This window comes from Phacochoerus africanus, chromosome 8 (genome assembly GCF_016906955.1).
Source record: "Phacochoerus africanus isolate WHEZ1 chromosome 8, ROS_Pafr_v1, whole genome shotgun sequence".
Classification (NCBI taxonomy): Eukaryota; Metazoa; Chordata; class Mammalia; order Artiodactyla; family Suidae; genus Phacochoerus; species Phacochoerus africanus.
Genome location: NC_062551.1, coordinates 84,450,782 through 84,473,498, shown reverse-complemented (window position 1 = coordinate 84,473,498; position 22,717 = coordinate 84,450,782). Strand labels below are relative to the sequence as shown.

General features: G+C 42.0%; 1 protein-coding gene across 1 annotated transcript in view; it reads right to left on the bottom strand.

Annotated features, from left to right (window-relative positions):
* Positions 1–341: 341 nt before the first annotated feature.
* FAM76A (family with sequence similarity 76 member A) overlaps positions 342–22,717 on the bottom strand; it is a 28,088-nt gene continuing 5,712 nt past the window's right edge. Inside the window, exons 5-9 of the mRNA XM_047792839.1 lie at positions 17,523–17,677; positions 14,373–14,459; positions 4,709–4,844; positions 2,013–2,114; positions 342–1,478 (exon numbers count right to left, since the gene is read on the bottom strand). Of these exons, the coding sequence (XP_047648795.1) occupies positions 1,392–1,478; positions 2,013–2,114; positions 4,709–4,844; positions 14,373–14,459; positions 17,523–17,677 (567 nt within the window). The 3' untranslated portion in view covers positions 342–1,391. The remainder of the gene's footprint in view (positions 1,479–2,012; positions 2,115–4,708; positions 4,845–14,372; positions 14,460–17,522; positions 17,678–22,717) is intronic.

The window sequence follows — 22,717 nt, the reverse complement described above, 5'->3', positions numbered from 1 at the left end:
GTTTCATGGCACACTACACAGCTCTAATTTCTTTCACAAACATCATACAGAGGACCTGAGAGTATGACTAGAAATACAAATCTATCCTCTCTCCTGGAAAAGTAAATCCGCACGCCTATTGGGTCAAGAAGGGAAAAAAGGACACAATTCTGGCTGGGGCCAAGCTGCTTTTGAGAAGCACCTGTTTTCAACACATTTCCATTAAAAGCAGGAAGTGTACAGGCTGGAGTGAATGAAGAGGAGTGGGGAGGTTTTCTCCCAGACTCACAGTCCATACTTGAGCCACTCGGACCAATGCCTCCAAGTGCTCTGCAGTTCAATTATCTCATTTTGAATCATGTAAAAAAAAAAAAAAGTTTTCTGACAATGGCCCAGTATGACGGCTGCTATAGGAAAGGGGTATTTTTTTTTAAAAAGAGGTGGCAGTGTGAGAATTTAAAATCAGTCACATACAACAATCAGGAAAGGGTTGGGGAGGGAAGTGTCCAGTACAACCTGGACAATCTTTCTGCCCTTACTTAGGAAGGCAGGTTGTCCAAATCCTTGCTACCTCCCTTAAGTATCTTCTTACATGCTCTTCCAAAAAAATCCTCTAAAAGGCACTTAACTCCACACTTACATATCTAATTGTTTTACCTTAGCAATCAGTTTTTAAGACTCCAAGGTAACAAGAAAGAAAAGATCTGGTTCTTTCACTAAAAGCTAGAGAGTAGGACTCTTTTTTAAGAGGCGTCACTTTTACAAGAAGAACAAGCTAGGCTACCATTATTCCTTTATCAAGAAAAGGTTTCCTTTTTTAAAAAATAAATAAAACTCTGGCTATACATAGTACAAAGTTCATACATAATATACCTGGAAAAAAACCCAAGAGTATACCCTGAAGCAAAAGGTTTATTGGAGAGAGAAAGTCTCTTCCATTGTACCCAGTCTTAAGGTGGCAGTTTTCGAAGTTCAGAGGGTGGCAGTGATACATAACTAATGCCAAACTATTTGCTCACAGGTATGGCAGGATGCAATGATGGACACACAAAAAAATTATTCTGCACATAACACTGAGCAGTGACCACCACAAAAAAAAAAAAAAAAAAGTACCAAAAGAGAGAGACAGACAGAGACAGTAGTACTAAGAGAAAGGTTCAGAGAGAGGAAAGGGAGTGAGAGTGTGAGAGAGTAAGAGAGAGAGAGAGCTTGAAACCCCAAACATTCAAGCATGCAGTCCTAACACAGCACAAACCAGGTGTTTCCATTCAGCCCACTGCAATCACACAAAGGAGGATAACTGTAATAAAATAGAGATTTCTTAAGAAAGCTTGCAATTCCCAAAGAATAGCCAGATTGCCACCCTAACCCAGGAATCCACGTGCTGCTGCCGGGAGCCTCCTTGTGGTCTCTCATGGAGAGGTTATAGCTCCTGACTTCTCTGACTTCTTGCTCTTCGACAAGGCAGCTGCCTGCTTCAGGAGCTCTCGGTTTTTGGCCTAAAAATAAATAGATAAAACAAACAAAAAAAAATCAGTGCAGGAAGGATGTTTTAGCAGGATAGGATATGTTTTTCATGCAGATGCTAATGCAATAGAGAGGTCAGGAAGAAGTGAACAAATTCTAGAGGTAGAAAACATCAGAAAGCTCTAGGGCTTGGTTCAGGGGGAAGAAAGTATTTGTTGGAGGTTAATCAGTCTACTTCAACCTCTCGGGATCCACTGTTACAGAAGGATGCTTTATGCAACACAAACCAACCATGGAGTGCCTTAATGTGGTGGGTAATCAGACTTTACAATTCTGACATCTGGAGTCACATCTGGCTTATCCAAAAATCAAAGAACACATTTATTAATTTCACTGTTTTGGAGGGGAAGAGATCAGAGCACATCCAAGAGTAAAACAGTAAAAGACATCTACAAGGTAGATTATTGTGATCTGTCAATTCTTTGAGAAAAAGAAATCTAAGAGACGATCACTTAAAGTATCATCAGCTAAATACACCAGAGTTGCTACATTAAATAAGCAGTCACCTGCAATTGTTCTGTGACTTCTTTGTGGGTTTTCTCCATCTGGTTCATTTTTGCTCTCATCTGAGATTCTTGGTATTGAAAATCAGCCTTCAACTCTGTGATCTGAAGAGAAAAAAGGCAGAGTGACGACAAGAAATTTCTGTGCAATGAAGAGTGTTTTGTTACCAGAGAGCTAAATGGTCTCCCAAATTAATGAAATCCAGGGCTTTCCAAAAGATCCATACCTAAATCAAAGTCAGGAAACTCTGTATCCTATTTTTTCTAATGATTTCTTGAAAATTACACAAAACCCTGAAACAGCATATTTGATACTGAACCACTCACTAGCAAGTTTTAGAGATTTCATGTATTTAATATATGCAATAATCTTTCAAATATTCACCCTCAAATAAATCAGATATTATAACAAATAAAACTGATGGTTTGAGAGAAGCTATGAAAATAACAGCTTTTGCCATTTACTGAATTTTTACCCAGCTCCAGGCAAACTGTTTGATTATATAACTTCATTCAAGCCTATGATAACCCTGAGGAGGAGGGCTTAAATATTATTCTTCCCATTTTATAGATGGGAACATCAAGGCTTAGAAAGGGTTAAGTGATGTGGCCAAGATCATACATGTTAGCATGTAGCAGAGCTGGAATTCAAACTCCAGGCCTTCTTCTACTGATTGTTATTCAAAGAGCACAGAGAAGACAGATATAAATCAGAGAAGTGATATGTGAGCTGAGTTTTGAGATACAAGCAGCAACTGGCACACGAGGTAAAGAAAAGGCCATCCAAGCAAAAGGAACAGTATGGACACAGGCAGAGTGTGAGATAATTGAGAGCTTGTTCAAATGACTGATGAGGGTGGCAGGAGATGAGGCCACAGATAGGCAGGCATGTTGCAGAAGTGTCTGTGTTCCAAGCCAAGGAGTATGACCTGGATCCTGAAAGTTGTGGGAAATGATCTACTATTTGTTTATGTTCCCTTTTAAACCCTAACTTTGCAAAGCACTAGAAACAAGTGTTCATTTTGTCTCTACTTTGCAAAAATCCTTTTATGTGCCATTCTGATCTAGTTCATGAAGAAAATACACTTGGATCTGCTTTCATCTGACAGTCATGTAGTAAACTGGAAAGAACACTGATTTCTTCCCTGGAATCTCCACCTTACTGGCAGAGCAGAAACACAGCACAGCAGAAAGAACAGCAGAATCAGAAAGACTTGGGTTCATTCCTTTGTTCTGCCATTTACCAGCTGTGTGATTTGGACATGTCATTTAATTTCTTTGGGTTCATTTCCTTACCTGTAAAATGAGATAGAAATCAGATGGAAAGAATGCATGTAAAGATTTTTCACATTATAAATGTCTTTGTAAACCATTCGGAATGAATCACTGCATTCCAAACACAGTACAAAACACACACAGCCTCAGGGAGAAAACAGAGTGAGAGGAAGCAATTGGAACCCTAAGAGGAAAAATACTGAAGGCACTCTTCATCTATGAAGTGATAATAATAGTAATTCCTACCGCAACGTGTTGTTATGAGGATAAATGAGTTAACACACATAAAGTACTCAGAATAGGGCTAGGCACACAGCATTAAAAAAAAAGCTGTTATCACTGTCATTAAAATATTAAGGTAAAAATAAGACTCTCTATGGAAAATAAGAAATAATAGACATGAATCCGAACAAGGACATAGAAAATTCCCCTAAAGAGGGAGGATTCTCCTTAGACCAGAATAAGACTTCACTGAAGATATTACCGAAATTAAAGAGTAGGTCGCTCAGGAAGGGAGTTGTCAGCAATGGATGTGAAGTGATGTAGTCACAGAGGAAGGCCTACCTGAACATTATCCAGGGAGGAGAGAGACCTGGCCCACATATTTTGAGTTCTATGGACACAGCCATCCCAATAATAGAGATGGAGGTATCAGATTCCCTGAAGCATTAAAAATTCCAATTACATAACTACCTCATCCTGTCCCAACTCCATGCTCATTCAGCACCCTCTGATTACAATCTTCCTAGACAGCTTGTGCTGAGAAGAGCAGTGCTCTGCTGTGCCCCACTGGGAAGTAAGAGAGAGACACTATAGTTCTATACATCATCTCTGTATGCTTGGTCAACATGGGTCCTCCCTTAGAAGTGGCCACTCCCTCCAAATGAATGAAAGAAAAATAAACTTTCTAAACCCACTTGATTGAAGTGGGTTCATGGCAGTAATACCACGCCAGGATTCATCCTGGCAGACAGTAGGCTTCTCCCCAGGACATCCCAATGTTGCCACTGGATCTCTATTGGAACATCAATGGTGGAGTTCCCATTGTGGCTCAGTGGTAATGAATCCGACTAGTACCCATGAGGATGTGGGTTCAATCCCTGGCCTTGCTCAGTGGGTTAAGGGATCCAGTGTTGCCACCAGCTGCTGTGTAGGTTGCAGCCTTGGCTTGGAACTGGTGTTGCTATGGCTGTGGTGTAGGCCGGCAGCTGTAGCTCCGATTTGACCTGGGAAATAGCCTGGGAACTTCCATATGCCGTGAGCGGATGTGGCCCTACTTTAGCCAAAATAAGCAGCAGCAGCAGCAGCAGCATCAATGGTAAGTACCAGACAAGCATCTGTTACACAGAGTCAGCATCATGCCCTATACCATGTACCCTACCTGCCTGCATCATTCTGACCTGAGAAGCACCGACTAACAGTACCTTCTTCTCTTTCTCTAAAATCATTTGATCCTTTTGATGCAGCATCTTCTTCAGAGTGGCTACTTCTTCTTTCAGTTGGGCAATGATGACAAAGTGGTCAGTACCTGGTGAGTCCAGGGCCAGGTCTGGGGAAAAGCTGAGTGGAAAAAATAGAGGGGAAAAACAGTTGGATGGATAAATTTTTTTCTTCCTAAGGATATATCACGGGCCACTTGACTACAAATTCAAGAACTAGAGCAAGTATTTGGATTCCCAGCATCAAGCACAGTTCCTGGGCAAGGTGGCCATCAAATTATACCAACCAAAGCCACAACCCACAGTGTTCCTGCACCATCCTTGCTCGTATTCAGGATTAAAATGAATGCTGTCTCACAAGAGCCAAGGATATTCTGCTTCAGGCTCATTGAAAGATTCCCAGTTATTTATGGGTAAGAGTAATATTTTTTTTGTGATTAGACAATTTCCCTAGAATCTGGATAAATTATCAATTGTAACCTCATGAACTTTTCTTTACAGATCCCCACAGAGTTTTTGGCTCTTTTTTTTTTTTTTTCGTCTCCAAAGACTGTGATACGGTGCAGCTGCTGCACTCCAACCCTTTTCAAAAATGATAAAAAAATAAAATTAATAGTAAGGAAGCCAACTTCCCCATGCTACAATTGGCCCATTGTCACTTTCTGTGCTTTTTTTTTTTTTAAGGCTGCACCGGAAGCATATGGTGGTTCCCAGGCTAGGGTCGAATCAGAGCTACAGCTGCCGGCTTACACAAGAGCCACAGCAACGTCAGATCTGAGACGCATTTTCGACCTATACCACAGCTCACGGCAACACCAGATCCTTAACCCACTGAGTGAGGCCAGGGATCGAACCAGCAACCTCATGGTTCATAGTCGGATTTGTTTCTGCTGCGCCACAATGGGAACTCTTGACTGTCACTTTCAATATTAAGAATTCTGTGACACTGGAGTTCCCATGTGGCTCAGCGGAAACAAATCCAAGTAGTATCCATGAGGACATGGGTTCGATCCCTGGCCTCACTCATCAGGTTAAGGATTCAGTGTTGCCGCCAGCTGCTGCATAGGTTGCAGTTATGCCTTGGATATGGTGTTGCTGTGGCTGTGGCGTAGGCCAGTGGCTGTAGCTCTGATTCCCCCCCAGCCTGGCAACTTCCATATGCCGCACCTACAGCCTGGAAAAGAAAAGGAAAAAAAAATCCTGTGACATTTAGTTAGGAAAGGAACAAAGAGGTGGCAAACTATAGTCACACCACAACCTAGGTTTTCAATTGATTCCTCCCCGTCACAATCTCTGAGCACTTCATTTTGTCAAAGTGCCAGGTGAACTCTGTTTTTTGTTTCTTAACCAGGAATCTGTAAAGTCTTGAAATTGTATGTACAATTCTGTGTATATATACAATGAGTGGTTTCTAGAGTGAGAATCTACAGCTTTCTCAGGCTGGTCAGAGGAGTCTTAGACTCAAAGAATTTAAATCACTGCCAAGAGTCAAATTTTGCCCTTCTCTAGAGACTTCCCAAAGGAAGCTCTTTACTTTCCCAGGGCAGCTTTTTTTTTTTTTTTTTTGTCTTTTTAGGGCTGCACCTGCAGCATATGGAAGTTCCCAAACTAGGGGCTGAATCAGTGCTGCAGTTGCCAGCCTAAACCGCAGCCATAGCAACTCAGGATCTGAGTCACGTCTGCAACCTACATCACAGCTCACAGCAATGCTGGATTCTTATCCCACTGAGCAGGGCTAGGGATCGAACCCATGTCTTCATGGATACTAGTCAGGTTCTTTACCACTGAGCCACAACAGGAACTCCCCAGGGCAACCTTTGAAGTAAAACACAAAGCTGTTTTTCCTAAGCAGATTCTGGAATACTGATCCCAACACCCTATACCAATACAGCAACTATTCTAGGTTCCCCCTTGCTGTTGGTTCTTTCCTACATCTAAACATCTAATAACCAGCAATTCTCTACACAGGTAACTCCAAATAGCAAAGCAAACCACTGATCAAACTTGCTCATAGTTACCAAGTCAAACATCTCTAGGGCTAGAATGGGAAGACACTGTCCAATGATAAGAATATTCCCCTTCAGTCTAAGTGAAGCATATGAGAAGAATGTCCAAGGAAAAGTGGATCACTGATTTTTTTTTTTTTTTTGTCTTTTTAGGGCTGCACCCGAGGCATATGGAAGTTCCCAGGCTAGGAGTCGAATCAAAGCTACAGCTGCTGGCCTATACCACAGCCACAGCAATGTGGGATCCGAGCTGCATCTGTGACCTACTCCACAGCTCACAGCAACGCCGGATCCTCAACCCACTGAGCAAGGCCAGAGTTTGAACCTGCCACCTCATGGTTACTAGTCGGATTCGTTTCCACTGTGCCACAGTGGGAACTCTGGATCACTGCTTTTCTAACTGATAAATATGCAGAACTATTGGGTAACAAAAAGTAAATGTAAATAATAAAACAAGGCACACAGGAGAAAATATTGAAAGGACCCATCAGAATCACCACCATTCCCATACTCCCCAAGGGACTGTCTTCCCTCAACCCAACAGAATCTATTTAGACCCCTAACCAGAGTGACAAATGAAAGGGAGTAATGGGCTAGTATGAATAACTTATTGTTGTCCCTAAAGCTCCTAGTACTCTGCTCTACCTGCTGCTTTTTTCTAAATTGAAATATAGTTGACATACAATGTTATGTTAATTTCAGGTATATTACATAATAATTTGACATTTGCATATCTTCTGATTACCCTGAGTGTAATAAACATCTGCCCCCCAGTTATTAAAAAATTATTGACCATATTTTTTATAATGTATATTACATCCCCATGACTTATTGATTATATAACTGAAGGTCTATATCTCTCAATTCCCTTCACCTGTTTCACCCATCCCCCCACCCTTCTAGCAACTACCCATTTGCTCTCCATGTCTATGAGCCTGTTTTCATTTTGTTTTGTTTTTTCATTTTTGCCCCCTCCACAGCACATGGAATACCTTGGCCAGGAATCAGATTCAAGCTGCAGTTGTGGCAACACTGGATCCCCAACCCACTGTGTTGGGCTGGGTATCAAAACTGCGTCCCAGCGCTCCCAAGATGCTGCCAATTCTGTTGTCCACAGTGGGAACTCCCGTTTTGTTTTTTTAAAGTGAGATCATATGGTATTTGTCTTTCTCTGACTTATTTCACTTAGCGTAAAACCCTCTAGATCCAACCATTTTGTTGCAAACACTAAGATAGATTTATTTTATTCATTCATTCATTCATTCATTCTGTTTTTTGGCTGCTCAGTGGCATATGGCGTTCTGGGGCCAGGTATCAGATCTGAGCTGCAGCTGTGGCAACGCCGGATCCTTTAACTGATTGTGCTGGCTGGGGATGGAACCTGTATTCTGGCGTGCAGAGACGCCACGGATTCTGTTGAGCCACAGCAGGAACTCCAAGATTTCATTTTTTATGGTAATATTCCACTCTGTATGGGAGTATATATGTATATCATATCTTCTTCATCCATTTGTCTATTGATGGACACTTAGGTTGCTTTCCTTTCTTAGCTATTATAAACAATGCTACAATGAACATTAGGGTGCATCTACCTCTTTAAATTAGTATTTGGTTCTCTTTGGATAAATACCTACAAGTAATATTGCTGGACCATACGGCAGTTCTATTTTTAATTTTTTGAGGAACATCCACACTGTTGTACACAGTAGCTGTACCAACTTACAATTCCACCAGTAGTGCACAGGGTTCCATTTCCTTCACATTCTCAACGCTTGTTGGTTGTTGTTGTCTTTCTGATAGCCATTCTGACAGGTGTGAGACGGTATCCCATTGTGGTTTTGATTTGCATTTCCCTGATGATAAGTGATGTTAAGCATCTTTTTATGTGTCTGTAGGCCATCTGTATGTCTTCTTTGGAAAAACGTCTATTCAGGTCCTCTGCCCATTTTTTAATAGACCTGCTTCCCCCCACCCCTCCACCACTGCCAGGGCCGCACCCACAGCATAAGGAAGTTCCCAGGCTAGGGGTCGAATCGGAGCCACAGCTGCCGGCCACAGCCACAGCCACAGCAGATCTGAGACATGTCTGTGACCTACACCACAGCTCAAAGCAACGCCGGATCCCGGACCCACTGAGTGAGGCCAGGGATCGAATCTGCATCCTCATGGATAGAGGATTCGGGTTGGATCTGTTTCTGCTGCGCCACAACAGGAACTCCTGTTTGGTTTTTTTTTTTTTTTGACGTTGAGATAAATGAGTTTTTTGTGTATTTTGGATATTAACCCCTTATTGGACATATCATTTGAAAATATCTTGTCCCATTCAGTGGGCTGCCTTTCGTAGTTCACAGTTTCCTTCATTGTGCAAAAGCTTTTTAGTTTGATGTAGTCCTATTTGCTTACTTTTGCTTTTTTTTTTAATAGCCACACCCATGGCATATGGAAGTTTCCAGGCCAGAGACTGAATGCAAGCCACAGCTGCAAGCTACACCACAGTGCAACCTACACCACAGCTGCAGCAATGCTGGATCCTTTAATCAACTGCATGCTGGGCCAAGGACTGAACCTGAACCTCCACAGCAACCCAAGATGCTGCAGTTGGATTTTTTTTTTTTTTGGCTTTTTAAGGCTGCAACTATGGCATGGAAGTTCCCAGGCTAGGGGTTGAACTGGAGCTACAGTTACTGGCCCTATTCCACAGCAATGCCAGATCCAAGCCACATCTGCAGTCTACCCCATAGCTCACAGCAACACCAGATCCTTAATCCAATGAGCAATTCAGGAAACGAACCCGCATCTTCATGGTTCCTAGTCGGATTCGTTAACCACTGCTCCACGACAGGAACTCCTGCAGTTGGATTGTTAACTCACTGTGCCACAGTGAAACCCATGTTTACTTTTGCTTTTGTTTCTCTTGCCTGAGGATACATATCCAAAAAACTTTGCTAAGACCAATGTCAAAGAACATACTATATTTTCTTCTAGGAGTTTTACGGTTTCAGGTCTTAGATTTAATTCTTTAACCTATTTTGAGTTTATTTTTGCATGCAGTGTGAGAAAGTCCAGTTTGATTCTTTTGCACGTAGGTATCTAGTTTTCCCAACACCATTTACTGAAGAGGCTATCTTTTCCTCACTGTGTATTCTCACCTCTTTTCTTGTAGATTGTCCATATAAGTATGGTTTATTATTTCTGTTCCACTGGTCTGTGTGTCTGTTTTTGTGATAATACCATACTGTTTTGATTACTATAACTCTGAAGTATATAGTTTGAAATCAGAATGTGTGACACCTCCAGCTTTGTTCTTCATTCTCAGGATTGCTTTGGCTCTACCTGCTGCTGCTGCTGCTTCTTTTTTTTGCTTGTTAGGGGCCGCACCAGCAGTATATGGAGGTTCCCAGGCTAGGGGTCCAATCAGAGCTGTAGCTGCCTGCCTACACCACAGCCACAGCAACACAGGATCTCAGCTGCATCTGCGACCTACACCACAGCTCACGACAACGCTGGATCTTTAACCCACTGAGTGGGTGGGTGTGAGGCCAGGGATCCTAGTTGGGTTCGTTAACTGCTGAGCCATAAAGGGAACTCTGTTACCTGCTTCTTAAGGGTGGACTCTTCCCATACCAATAAATTGTTGACAAAACCAGTGTGTGTATTCTGGTTAGGGCCTGACCTCTCTAACTCTGTAACTCCTGATTAATAAGAACTGCTGGGAATCAAAATGAAAAAAAAGATGGATGGGTTACCAAGTCAGAAAATCAGATCCATTCTTTCTAAATACTTCCAATGACAGGGAACTCACTGTTTCTCCAAGAAGCTTCTTATCTTTTCCAAAAGCTTAAAAGAACATCTTTCCTCAGGTTGAGCCAAAACCTGCCTCCCTCTCAGTCCCATCCATTGGTCCTGAGTCTGTCCTCAAAGGCCACACAGAGTAAGTCTAATCTTTTAGGCATATTTCAGAGGGAAAATAAAACTACAAAGAATAACCTTTAGAAACAATAAACCATGAGGTGTGCCTGGAGATCATCCACTGCTTTTTTACTGTCCATAGAAAAATGAACAAATATGATCTAAAAAATGCATTTCTCAGGGAAGGAAAGCTAAAAATGAACTCAGATTCTCTTCAAATTGAAAAGTTTTGCTATAATTTCAACAAAATAGAAAATATTGAGATGGAGGTTGTGAATTTTATAGGATACTAAAAAAGAAAAGGTATTTTTATAAGTATAAGCATTTTACAAGTATAAAACCATAAGAAAAATGGTCTTATACTAAAAAAACCCTAAAGTAATGAGTTCTCTGTATGATACAGAAGCCTAATGAATAAAGAAAAAGAAAAAAATAATCAAATATACCTTAATATTTTTAAAATAAATAAGACAGAAGAATATTGCAGTATAGAAAGGTCAACGGAAAACTGTTGGAGAGCAACCTGCAGAAAACATGAGGGGATAAAAATGAAAGAATAAAAACATAAATTCAAAAGCATATGGATATTTTTAAGAGTGGGACCAGGAAAGTGGATTGTGATTAATTTTAAAAACTGGGAGGCAGTTACAATAGATAGTTCAGAAACAAAACTGAACTAACATTTACTACAGAACTGAATTCAAAACAGACATTTGGGAGTTTCTGTTGCGGCTCAGCAGAAACGAATCTGACCAGCATTTCATGAGGATGCAGGTTCTATCCCTGGACTCGCTCAGTGGGTTAAGGATCATCCGGTGTTGCCATGAGCTATGGTGAAGGTTCCATATGTGGCTTGGATCCCGCATTGCTGTGGCTGTGGTGTAGACCAGCAGCTACAGCTCTGATTCGACTCTTAGCCTGGGAACCTCCACAGGCTGCAGGTGTGGCACTAAAAAAAAAGAAAGAAAGAGAGAAAAACACAAAATAGATATTCAGCAGAAAAAAATTTTTTGGTCTGCATGACATTAAAAAAGGACTGTAGGAGTTCTTGCTGTGGTTCAGTGGGTTAATGATCCAGCATCTCTGTGGCAGCATGAGTTCAATCCATCATCTGGCACAGTGTGTTAAGGATCCAGTGTTCCTGCAGCTGTAGCACAGGCCGAAGCAGCAGCTCAGATTCAATCCCTGGCCTGGGAATTTCCATACGCCAAGGGTACAGCCTGGGTGGGGGAGGAGGGCTATAAAAATTTTTTTTAATTTTTAAAAAAATTTAAATAAAGGAGAAAAAAAGGAGTTCCCATTGTGGCTCAGTGGGTAAAGAACCCGACTAGTATACATGAGGATGAAGGTTCAATCCCTGATCTTGCTCAGTGGGTTAAGGATCCAGTGTTTCCACAAGCTGCAGCATAGTTCACAGATACAGCTCAGATCCCACATTACTGTGGCTGTGGTGTAGGCCAGCAGCTGCAGCTCCAATTCAACCCCAAGCCTGGGAACTTCCATATGCTATGGGTGCAGACCCCAAAAAAAGAAGACAAAAGAAAAGAAAAGAAAACGTATTGTCAGAATGTTTTCAAAGTAAAGGAAAAGCAAGGAAAAAAAAAACACAAAAAGTAAAAAGGAAAAATGTAATTTACCTTGTTGTATACGAACTTTAAAAAGACAGAAATGCAAACAAGTAGAATAGATTAAGATTGCTAGATTGCTAATGCAGGAACAGTTGAATGGAACTTATATATGTATGAAAGTAAGCTCTGTGGCAGAAAAAAATTTTCCAAATTTTCAATTTATTAGGGGAAGTTATTTTATTAAGTTACTGTGTACATTTCAAGGAAAAATTATTTTTAAAAATCTTTTCCAGAGGATGTTGTGAAAGACCATGCACCTAAGTTAAGCATCAGCATCTTACTTGAGGAAAACAATCACTGCTAGTAACCAAATGCAATAAAACACTCAGAATGGAGGGAGGTTTTTTTTTTCTTTTTAGGGCCACAGCCATGGCATATGGAGGTTCCCAGGCTAGGGGTCCAAACGGAGCTACAGCTGCCGGCCTATGCCGCAGCCACAGCAATGCAGGATCTGAGCAGCACTTTTGACCTACACCACAGCTCATGGCAACGCCAGATCCTTAACCCATTGGCCAGGGGTGGAACCCGAAACCTCTGGTTAGTCGGATTCGTTTCCGCTGCGCCACAACGGGAACTCCAGAATGGAAAGTTTAAGTCTTTGGCTTGATGTCTCCATGGCAATGGACAGCAGGAATATTGGCAGTATCTCAAGAACAAAATAAACAAGTAGAAGGCAAACTTTAAGGAGTGTTGGTTAAAATAAAGGATATGAATGAGCTTTTTCCAGGTCAAACACAGCCTGCATCATAAACAGCACAAAACAGAAATGATGAATCTAAAGTCTGTGGTTCCTGGGGCTTGGGCCTTTATAAAGCAGGGCATATAGAATGTCTCACTCCTTGAAGCAGTTTTTACAGGATCATGCACCCTGGAAGAGGTGATCGAACAACTGATGCCACATCTACTTTCTTCAGAATGGTCAAACTAGCTGTTCAGAGAACAGTAAGGCTAACCAGGAAGATGGTCTGTATGGTTCCTTCCCCTATGTAATCAATATCTAAATTAAGCATATCTAGAAGGATCAATTCAAGAAGTTTAAAGTCAGTGACACTAACGTTAAAAACATATCTTGCAGAGTCTCACATCAAGCTAATGAAAAAGGTAACAGGAAAAGAGCCAACCTCATAGCCACTGTGTACTCCCCTAAATAAATAAAATTCAGCCCTGGAAACCCCATATGCTGGTCAGCTCCCCTACCCACCACTGCCTGGGAGGAAGAACCAAGAATGGGAGTTTTCAGAATGGAGATGATTCCAAGGATTTTAGGGAAGAGTCTGCCAGGTGGTCTCACTTCAGGTCACCCAGGCCTGGAGGAAGAGGAAACTAGTTGGCCCCGGGACTACTGGGAAGCAGTCCACTGCACCAACATGGATGGGGCACTCTGGATATTAGGAGAAAGTAGCTCATAAGTGGAAGCATCACTAAGGAGAAGGGAAAGGGAGGAATAGAAAAATACATTTAGAAAGGCTTACAGTGAAACAAAAATATTTACTTATTCACTTATTTATTTGGCTGCAGCAGCTTGATGTGGATCTCAGTCCCCGGATCAAGGATCACAGCCGGGCCGCAGTGCTGAAAGTGCCGAGTCCTAATCACTAGACTACCAGAAAACTCCTCAAAACAAAGATATCTACAAGCGTCTTTTCTCTTGAGCAGGCACCTGCATTGGGCTATCTCTCTTAATGCTAAGGAAGCATGAATTATCCCTCACAGACTGAGCAATACTACCTTCACTCCAACTTGTCTCTGCTTTTGCCTCTGGAAACCAACTCCTGCTCTACCTGGAGGAGGCTACAGGCACAGATCACAATAAAAACCATCTAGCTGTTGACGTCCTAGAATTCGTGTGAGAAAGTTATTTGTGGACTGCAAAATTCAATTTCTGTTAAATCCAGTTATATGTTCTAGCCTTTTAATGACAAAATAGATTTATAAATAAATGTCAGTATTTTTTATTTATAAGATACCAAGTGGCTAGTGTAGTGACCCCAAGAAGTTCACTGACAATCACAGACTGACTCCATGCACACTCCAAAATGTATTCCTGTTTCAGGAACTGTGCATGTGTTTCAAGCAGAAGCATGCACACAACTTGAATTGGCTTACCTGTCTCCATTGGTTGTTATTGACTCAAACTTGGATTTTTTCTTTGGGATTTCATTTTGAATTGAAGACGTAGAAAGTGTTTTCTGACTTTTAATGGCAAAAAAAAAGATACACACACACGTTAGAAATCAAAGACTAACAAAACATGACAATGAAAGCATTGTCAATTGGACCAAAGCAGCTCTTCCATGCAAGAGCTACTTACTCTTGTTCATTAAAATCCACCAAAGTATTGATTTCATATGTCTTAGATGCCGGGGTAGCTTGTTTCCATCATCTTCCCTCAAATTCTTGGTTTTGATTAAATACCACCTGCTCTACTGATAACTATGAGAACAGTTACTAAAATCTAAATAAGAAGTATAATCTATTTTATAATTTTAAAGTACTTTCCCATTCATTGTTTCATATGCATCTTATAATTCTGTGAGGTATATACAAGGGATTATTTCTACTTCACAGAAATTGAGGCTCATCAAGTTTAACTGACCTACTCAAGATACACATATAGCTAGTCAGCAGTGAAGCAGGGACAAGACACCAGGTTGACATATTTGAACTCCAAGTTTAGTTATTCTTTTTTTTTGTCTTTTTTTTGTCTTTTTTGCTATTTCTTGGGCCGCTTCCGCGGCATGTGGAGGTTCCCAGGCTAGGGGTCGAATTGGAGCTGTAGCCACCAGCCTACGCCAGAGCCACAGCAACGCCAGATCCGAGCCATGTCTGCGACCTACACCACAGCTCACGGCAACGCCGGATCCTTAACCCACTGAGCAAGGGCAGGGATCGAACCCGCAACCTCATGGTTCCTAGTCGGATTCGTTAACCACTGCGCCACGACGGGAACTCCCAAGTTTAGTTATTCTTTACTCTAGTTCTGTGAATCTATTGGTATTTGAGTCCCACAACAACACTAAAAATCAGTTTTAATCCCAACAAGTTTACTCCCTAAAAATGGTGTGCAACCCTTTTACCTTAATGAATGTCCAACTGCCAAGCCCCAAAGATGCCTCAGACTTTTTATTACTCGGCCTCTTTTCAATATTTAACACCCTTGACCATGCCATCCTTTCCCTCCACCCTGTATTGAGGGATAACTGATACAACTGAATACACTCAAAGTGACAATTTGGTACACATGTACATTATGGAATGATTACCAAGATCAAAATAATACACCCATTACACCTAACATACTTAATTCTTTTTTCTTACAAGAATGCTTAAGATCTACTCTCAGCAACTTTAAGCATATAATATTCAATTATTAACCACAGTCATGAAGCTGTATATTAGATCCTCATAAATACTAGTTCTTATAAAGTTTGTACCCTTTGACCTACACCTCCTATTTCCATCTCCCCCCAGCCCCTGGCAACCACATTCTATTATCTACTTCCATGAAATCAGATTTTTTTTCCTTCTTTTTATGTTTTTTTTTTTTGGGGGGGGGGGGGGCCTTTTGCCTTTTCTGGGGCCGCTCCCGCAGCATAAGGAGGTTCCCAAGCTAGGGGTCTAATCGGAGCTGTAGCTGTAGCAACTCGGGATCCGAGCCACATCTGCGACCTACACCACAGCTCATGGTATCGCCAGATCCTTAACCCACTGAGCAAGGTCAGGGATCAAACCTGTAACCTCATGGTTCCCAGTTGGATTCATTAACCACTGTGCCACGACAGGAACTCCTTTTCCTTCTTTTTATGACAGCACCTGCGGCATATGGAAGTTCGCAGGCTAGGGGTCGAATCGGAGCTGCAGCCGCCAGCCTACTCCACAGTCACAGCAATGCCAGATCCGAACCTTGTCTGTGACCTACACCACAGCTCATGGCAATGCAGGATCCTTAACCCACTGAGCGAGGCCAGGGATTGAATCTGCATCTTCATGGATACTAGTTGGGTTCTTAACCCCCTGAGCCACAACAGGAACTCCTATCACATAGTATTTGTCTTTCTCTTTTTGACTTACCTCACTTAGTACAATAATCTCTAGTTCCATCCATATTGCTGCAAATGGCATTATTTCATTCATTTTTATGACTGAGTAATATTCTATTGTATATATGTACTACATCTTTATCCATTCATCTGTTAATAGATATTTGTTTCCATGTCTTGGCTAGTATGCAGAGAGGTGCTATGAACACAGAGGTGCATATATCTTTTTGAATTATATAGTTTTGTCTGGATATATGCCCAGGAGAGGACTGCTGGATCAGATGGTAATTCTATTTTTAGTTTTTTGAGGAACCAATTTACATCCCCACCAACAGTGTAGGAGGGTTCCCTTTTCTCCACACCCTCTCCAGAATTTGTTATTTGTATACTTTTTAATGATGCCCATTCTGACTGGTGTGGGGTGGTACCTCACTGCAGTTGTTTACTTACATTTCTCTAATAATTAGCAATATTGAGCATTTTCCATGTGCCTATTGGCCATCTATAAAAATTTTTTTTTTTTTTTTTTTACTGAACTCATGGCACTCGGAAGTTCCTGGGGCCAGGGATCAAACCCACGCCACAGCAGTAACCAGAGCCTCTGCAGTGACAATGCTAGATCCTTGGCCCACTGTGCCACAAGAGAACTCCCAAAAACATCTCATTTTGACTGAACTGAGACTTAAGAGGTCATAGTTCTCAGAGAGGACAGCCTCTGTCTCTTGGAAATCTGTTCCTGGAATCTTTCTTTCTTTTTTTGCTTTTAGGGTCGCACCCGTGGCATATGGAGGTTCCCAGGCTAGGGGTCCAATTGGAGCTGTAGCCACCAGCCACAGCAATGCCAGATCCGAGCTGAGTCTGTGACTCACACCACAGCTCACAGCAACGCAAGATCCTTAACCCACTGAGTGAAGCCAGGGATTGAACCTGCGTCCAAGTTGGGTTTGTTAACCACTGAGCCATGACAGGAACTCCTCCACAAACTTTTAAGACACAACAAAAACCAGTCTGAAAATCCTTACAGATGTCTCTCTGGCCCTTGAATGATACATGAACATAAACACAACAAAGGAGAGTCCCTCTATAGACTAGTAACTAGAGAGAAAATAGGAAAATTTAGACGAAATGGTATTCCATGGCTAACTCTGCATTACATTCTGTATGACATCTGACCTCCCAGCACCTCTAAGTCTTATCTCATGCATCTTGGGGTTACCTGTTATAATGGCCACCACTCAGTCGACTGTACTGCTCCTTCTCCTGGTGGCTTGTACGGGAAGAGCTGCTCAGGTGCTTCCTCTGCTCTTTGGTCTTCTGAAGGACCCGTTTATATGAAAGTGTACACAGCCAGCACAGCAATTTCCCATCTACCTGAAAGACGAGGAGACCAAGATAAAAAAGGAATATGCTAGTGTAGTGGCTGAAAACACATGTACTGGAGCTAGAACCTCTCATTAAGTCCTAGATATGACACTTAGAAGCTCTGTGACCTGATACAAAGTAGCTTGGGCTCTTCTGGGGTCAATGTCTTCATCTATAAAGTGAAGGATAATAGTACCTGGAATTCCCGTTGTGGCGCAACAGAAACGAATCCAACTAGTAACCATGAGATGGCAGGTTCAATCCCTGGCCTCATTCATTGGGTTAAGGATCTGGCATTGCCGTGAGCTGTGGTGCAGATCACAGACACGGTTTGGATCCCGAGTTGCTGTAGCTCTGGCGTAGGCTGGCAGCTGTAGCTCCGACTGGACCCCTAGCCTGGGACCCTCCATTTGCTGCGGGTGCAGCCCGAAAAAGCAAAAAAAAAAAAAAAGATAACAGTACCTACTTCAGAGGGCTGGTGCAAGTGACATAAGTAAAGCATGGTGCCAGGCACATTAAAAACTGCTCAATAAAATATGAGCTAATTTTATATGTATCTTTTAATTTTGGTTTTCTTCAACTTAACATAGACCAAAACAAAGTTCCCATGAGAATTCCAAAAGACACAAGTATCTCCATGGTGCTCATTAAGGAAAATTCAGCAGGGAGAAGAGAAGACAGAGATGAAACATAAAATTTATACTTGTTTTACTACCTTATAAACGGCTCATAAAATGGTCTGCTAGATATCTTTTCTGCCGGAAAGAATGTCCCCAGAAAAAGACTGATGGGTGAGTGGCTTCCAGGGCCCCAGCTCCTGGTGGTGGCCTACCCAGGCACTTTGTTTGAATTAGAAAAGTTGATCCCTTTGGGCAGAAGCAGCTCTGCACCAGGGCACAGGGCTAGGAAAGCAGAATGGGGTTTCCATAATTCTCTGAAAGTGGGGAGCCTCTGAATAGCACTCAGACTACAAAACGGTTGATGGGGTGGCCTGGTGCAGGTGGGGAGGGCAGTAGAACTGGGTGGAATTACTCAGGTTGGGGAGGGAGTGTCCTGACATTTTATGGAATTTTAGTTTTAGTTTTCATGTCTTATTTCTAAATTAGATCTTCTGCCCCATCTTGAACCAGATAAATGATAGGCCACACCATCATTTATCTAAAGTATTTTTTATCTTGTTAGCAAAAACCTCTTTGCAACCCACTCTCCCAACCTATTATCAAGTCCATCACACTAAATCTATCCACTTCTTTCCAACTTCACTGCTTCCTGCCAAGTAAAGCTATTATCTTTTTTTTTTTTCTTTTTATGGTCACCCTGTGGCATATGGAAGTTCCCAGGAAAAGGGTTTGAATTAGTACTGCAGCTGCAGGCCTACAACATAGCCATAGCAACATCAGATCCGAGCCACATCGTGACCTATGCCTCAGCTTGCAGCAATGCAGGATCCTTAACCCACTGAGCAAGGCCAAGGATTGAACTCAAATCTTCACGTACTTAGGTCAGGTTCTTAATCTGATGAGCCACAATAGGAACTTGAAGTAAAACCAATCTTATCTCTCACAACTGCAAGACCCACCCAAATGATCTCTCTACTTCTCTTGGGCCCATATAAACCATTTCCAAATAGCTGCTAAAGAGGGCTTCTTCTTTTTTTTTTAGGGCCAAACTCCTGGTATATGGAGGTTTCTAGGCTAGAGGTCCAACAATCAGAGCTACAGCTGCTGGCCTATGCCACAGCAACTTGGGATCCAAACCTCGTCTGTGACCTGCACCACAGCTCACAGCAACACCGGATCCTTAACCCACTGATAAAGGCCAGGAACCAAACCTTTGTCCTCATGGATGGGAACTCCTAAAGAGGGTTTCTTAAATGTAAATCTCATTATACCTCTCTTCTCCTTAAAACCTAATGGTTTCTCATTGTTTTCTAATGTAAAATCTAAACTTTTTTTTTTTTTTTTTTGCCATGCCCACAGCATGCAAAAGTTCCCAGGCCAGGGATTGAACATGCACCACAGCAGCATCCCGAACCACTCAGAAATGCCAGATTCTTAGCCTTCTGAGCCACCATGGAATGCCCATAAAGTCTAAACTTTTTACCATGCTTCCTGCCTATGTTGACTTAAAGGTAGCCCCTACCTGCCTGTCTCTACCCCCTTTTCACTCTGCCTTCTTTCTGTTCTTCCCATCTGCCAAGCTCATTCTTGCCTCAGGGTCTTTTCGTAGCTGATCTTTCTTAACCTCGAGGGCAATGGATCTCTGGCCTCCAGAGCTTCCTGCGGTCTGCTTTCTTATCATCCTAGTTTCAGCTCAGATGTTATCTCCTTGAAGGTCCTCCTGACTGCCCAATCTAAACTGTCCTCCCCAGTCTCTCTCTATCGTATACTCTATTTCCTTATACCACTTACATCTAAAATCTGTGGTTCATTTATTTCCTTGTTTGTTCTCATCCATCTCTCACACACACAAACAAAAGTTCTGAGAGAATAAGGTCTTTCCTGTTCAGTTCATTAATGTATTTCCAATACCCAGAACACTGTCTGATACATGATAAGCATCTATTTATTAATTTATTACTAATTGTTAATTAATAATTGAATGTATAAATGAATTTTGAAATTCAACTTCAATTTGGTGCATTTCATGGTTATGGGATACAGCCTGAGGCCTGACTTTAAAATACTCTAGGAGGAATTCCCATCATGCAGTGGTTAACAAATCCGACTAGGAACCATGAGGTTGTGGGTTCGATCCCTGGACTTGCTCAGTGGGTTAAGGATCTGGCATTGCCGTGAGCTGTGGTGTAGGTCGCAGACATGGCTTGGCTCCTGCATTGCTGTGGCTATGGCTGTGGCCGGCAGCTGTAGCTCTGATTCATCCCCTAGCCTGGGAACCTCCATATGCTGTGGGAGCAGCCCTAGAAAAAGCAAAAAAATAAATAAATAAATAAATAAATAATAAAAATAAAATACTCTAGGAGACCTTATCTGGGAAAGAGCTTTCACTGAGGAAGGATTTGAAGTCACACAACAAACAAATGACAGAACAACAGATTTCAACCCAGGTACTCGGAGTCTAAATCATCGTCTCTCAATCCCTAAACTCAGTCTTCCTAAAGTCTATAAATATGTGATTGAGAATATCTAAAAATATGTACACTCTTATGATAAGATTGTAACTAGAAAGGAGAAACTTAATTCTGGTGTAATGCTACTAGTAATAATATAGGTACCATTTATTGAGGTATACATAGCATTGCTGGGCTCAAACTTAAGTGTTTTATATATCTATCTCAATGAAATCTCCCTATGTCCTTGAGAAGCAGGTACTGTTATTCCCACTGGAAAGATGACAAAATTGATGGATAACATGAGTAAGTTATGGATCAGGATAATCACATTCAGCTAAACCAGGAGTGGGATGGGACCCAGGTCTGTGGGACTGAAACACTCATGCTACAACTATTACATGGGGCCTTCGGATTACTAATTCACCTTCTCCAATATCTTGATTCAGGGAAGGGGTGCCCTAGTTGGCAGGTAGGATATTTTGGTCACTGGAAAGTTATTTCCTCTCATTGCAAATTAATGAATTCAGTTAGCAAGTGTCTTTTTTTTTTTTTTTTTTTGCTTTCTAGGGCTGCATTCGAGGCATACGGAGGTTCCCAGGCTAGGGGTCAAATTGGAGCTACAGGTGCCGGCCCACAGGACAGCCAGAGCAATGCCATATCCTTAACCCACCAAGCAAGGCCAGGGATCAAACTGTAACCTCATGGTTCCTAGTAAGATTCACTTCCACTGCGCCACAACAGAACTCCAGCAAGAGTCACCTTTTGAGAGCCTAAGCATCTCTGAAAAGCACCTCTGGATAGAGTATAGGTACTACACCCTTTCATCAAAAAAATATTTATTGAGCAGCTACATGTGCCAGGCTGCTGGTAATACAGCATGAAAACAGGATGGATAAAGAGCTCATATTCTAGTGGAGATGGACAAAACATGTAAAAACATAAATAAAATAATTTCTCATAATGTTACATTTTCCAAAGACAATAAACTGGGTAATATGATAGATATGATAGTAAAGAGGCCTTTGTGAGGAGGTGGCATTTGAGCTGAGACCTGAAATGAGCATCCAGTTATGACACTCTGAAGAAAGCTGTGTATCAGGCAAATCCAGTCAGCACAAAGATGGAAATGAGACTGGCATGTCTGAAGGGGACTGAAAGGTGGTCAGTGTGGCTGACCAAGGGGAAAAGTGAGGTGTGATGGAAGATGAGACTGAGAGTCAGGTATAGGCCTTGCAGGCTATGGAAGGATTTGGGGTTTTTGTCTGTTTTTTTTTTTTTTTTTTTTTTTTTTTTTTTTGCTTTTTAGGGCCACAACTGCAGCATATGGAGGTTCCCAGGCAGGGGTCAAATCGGAGCTGTAGCTCCCAGCCTACACCACAGCCACAACAACACAGGATCCAAACTGCATCTGTGACCTACACCACAGCTCACGGCAATGCCAGATCCTTAAACCACTGAGCAAGGCCAGGGATCGAACCTGCAACCTCACGGTTACTAGTTGGATTCATTCCCACTGCACCACAATGGGAACTCCTGAGGTTTTACTATAAGTGCAAGTTTAAGCCACTAGAGCGTTTGCTTTTTGTTTCTGTCTTTTTAGGGCTGTACCTGTGGCATATGGAGGTTCCCAGTCTAGGGATCAAATCGGAGCTGTGGCTGCTGGCAACAGTAATACGGGATCCAAGACGTATCTGTGACCTACATCACAGCTCATGACAATGCCAGATCTTTAACCCATTGAGCAAGGCCAAGGATCAAACCCGAGTCCTCATAGATAACAGTTGGGTTCGTTGACCACTGAGTCACAACGGGAACTCCTGTTTTTTCTTTTTATTGCTGCCTCTGTGGCATATAGAAGTTCCCAGGCTAGGGGTCAAATAGGAGCTGCAGCTGAGGCCTAGGCCACAGCACAGCAACGTGGGATCCAAGCTATGTCTGTGACCTATACTGCAGCTCATGGCAATGTCAGATTCTTA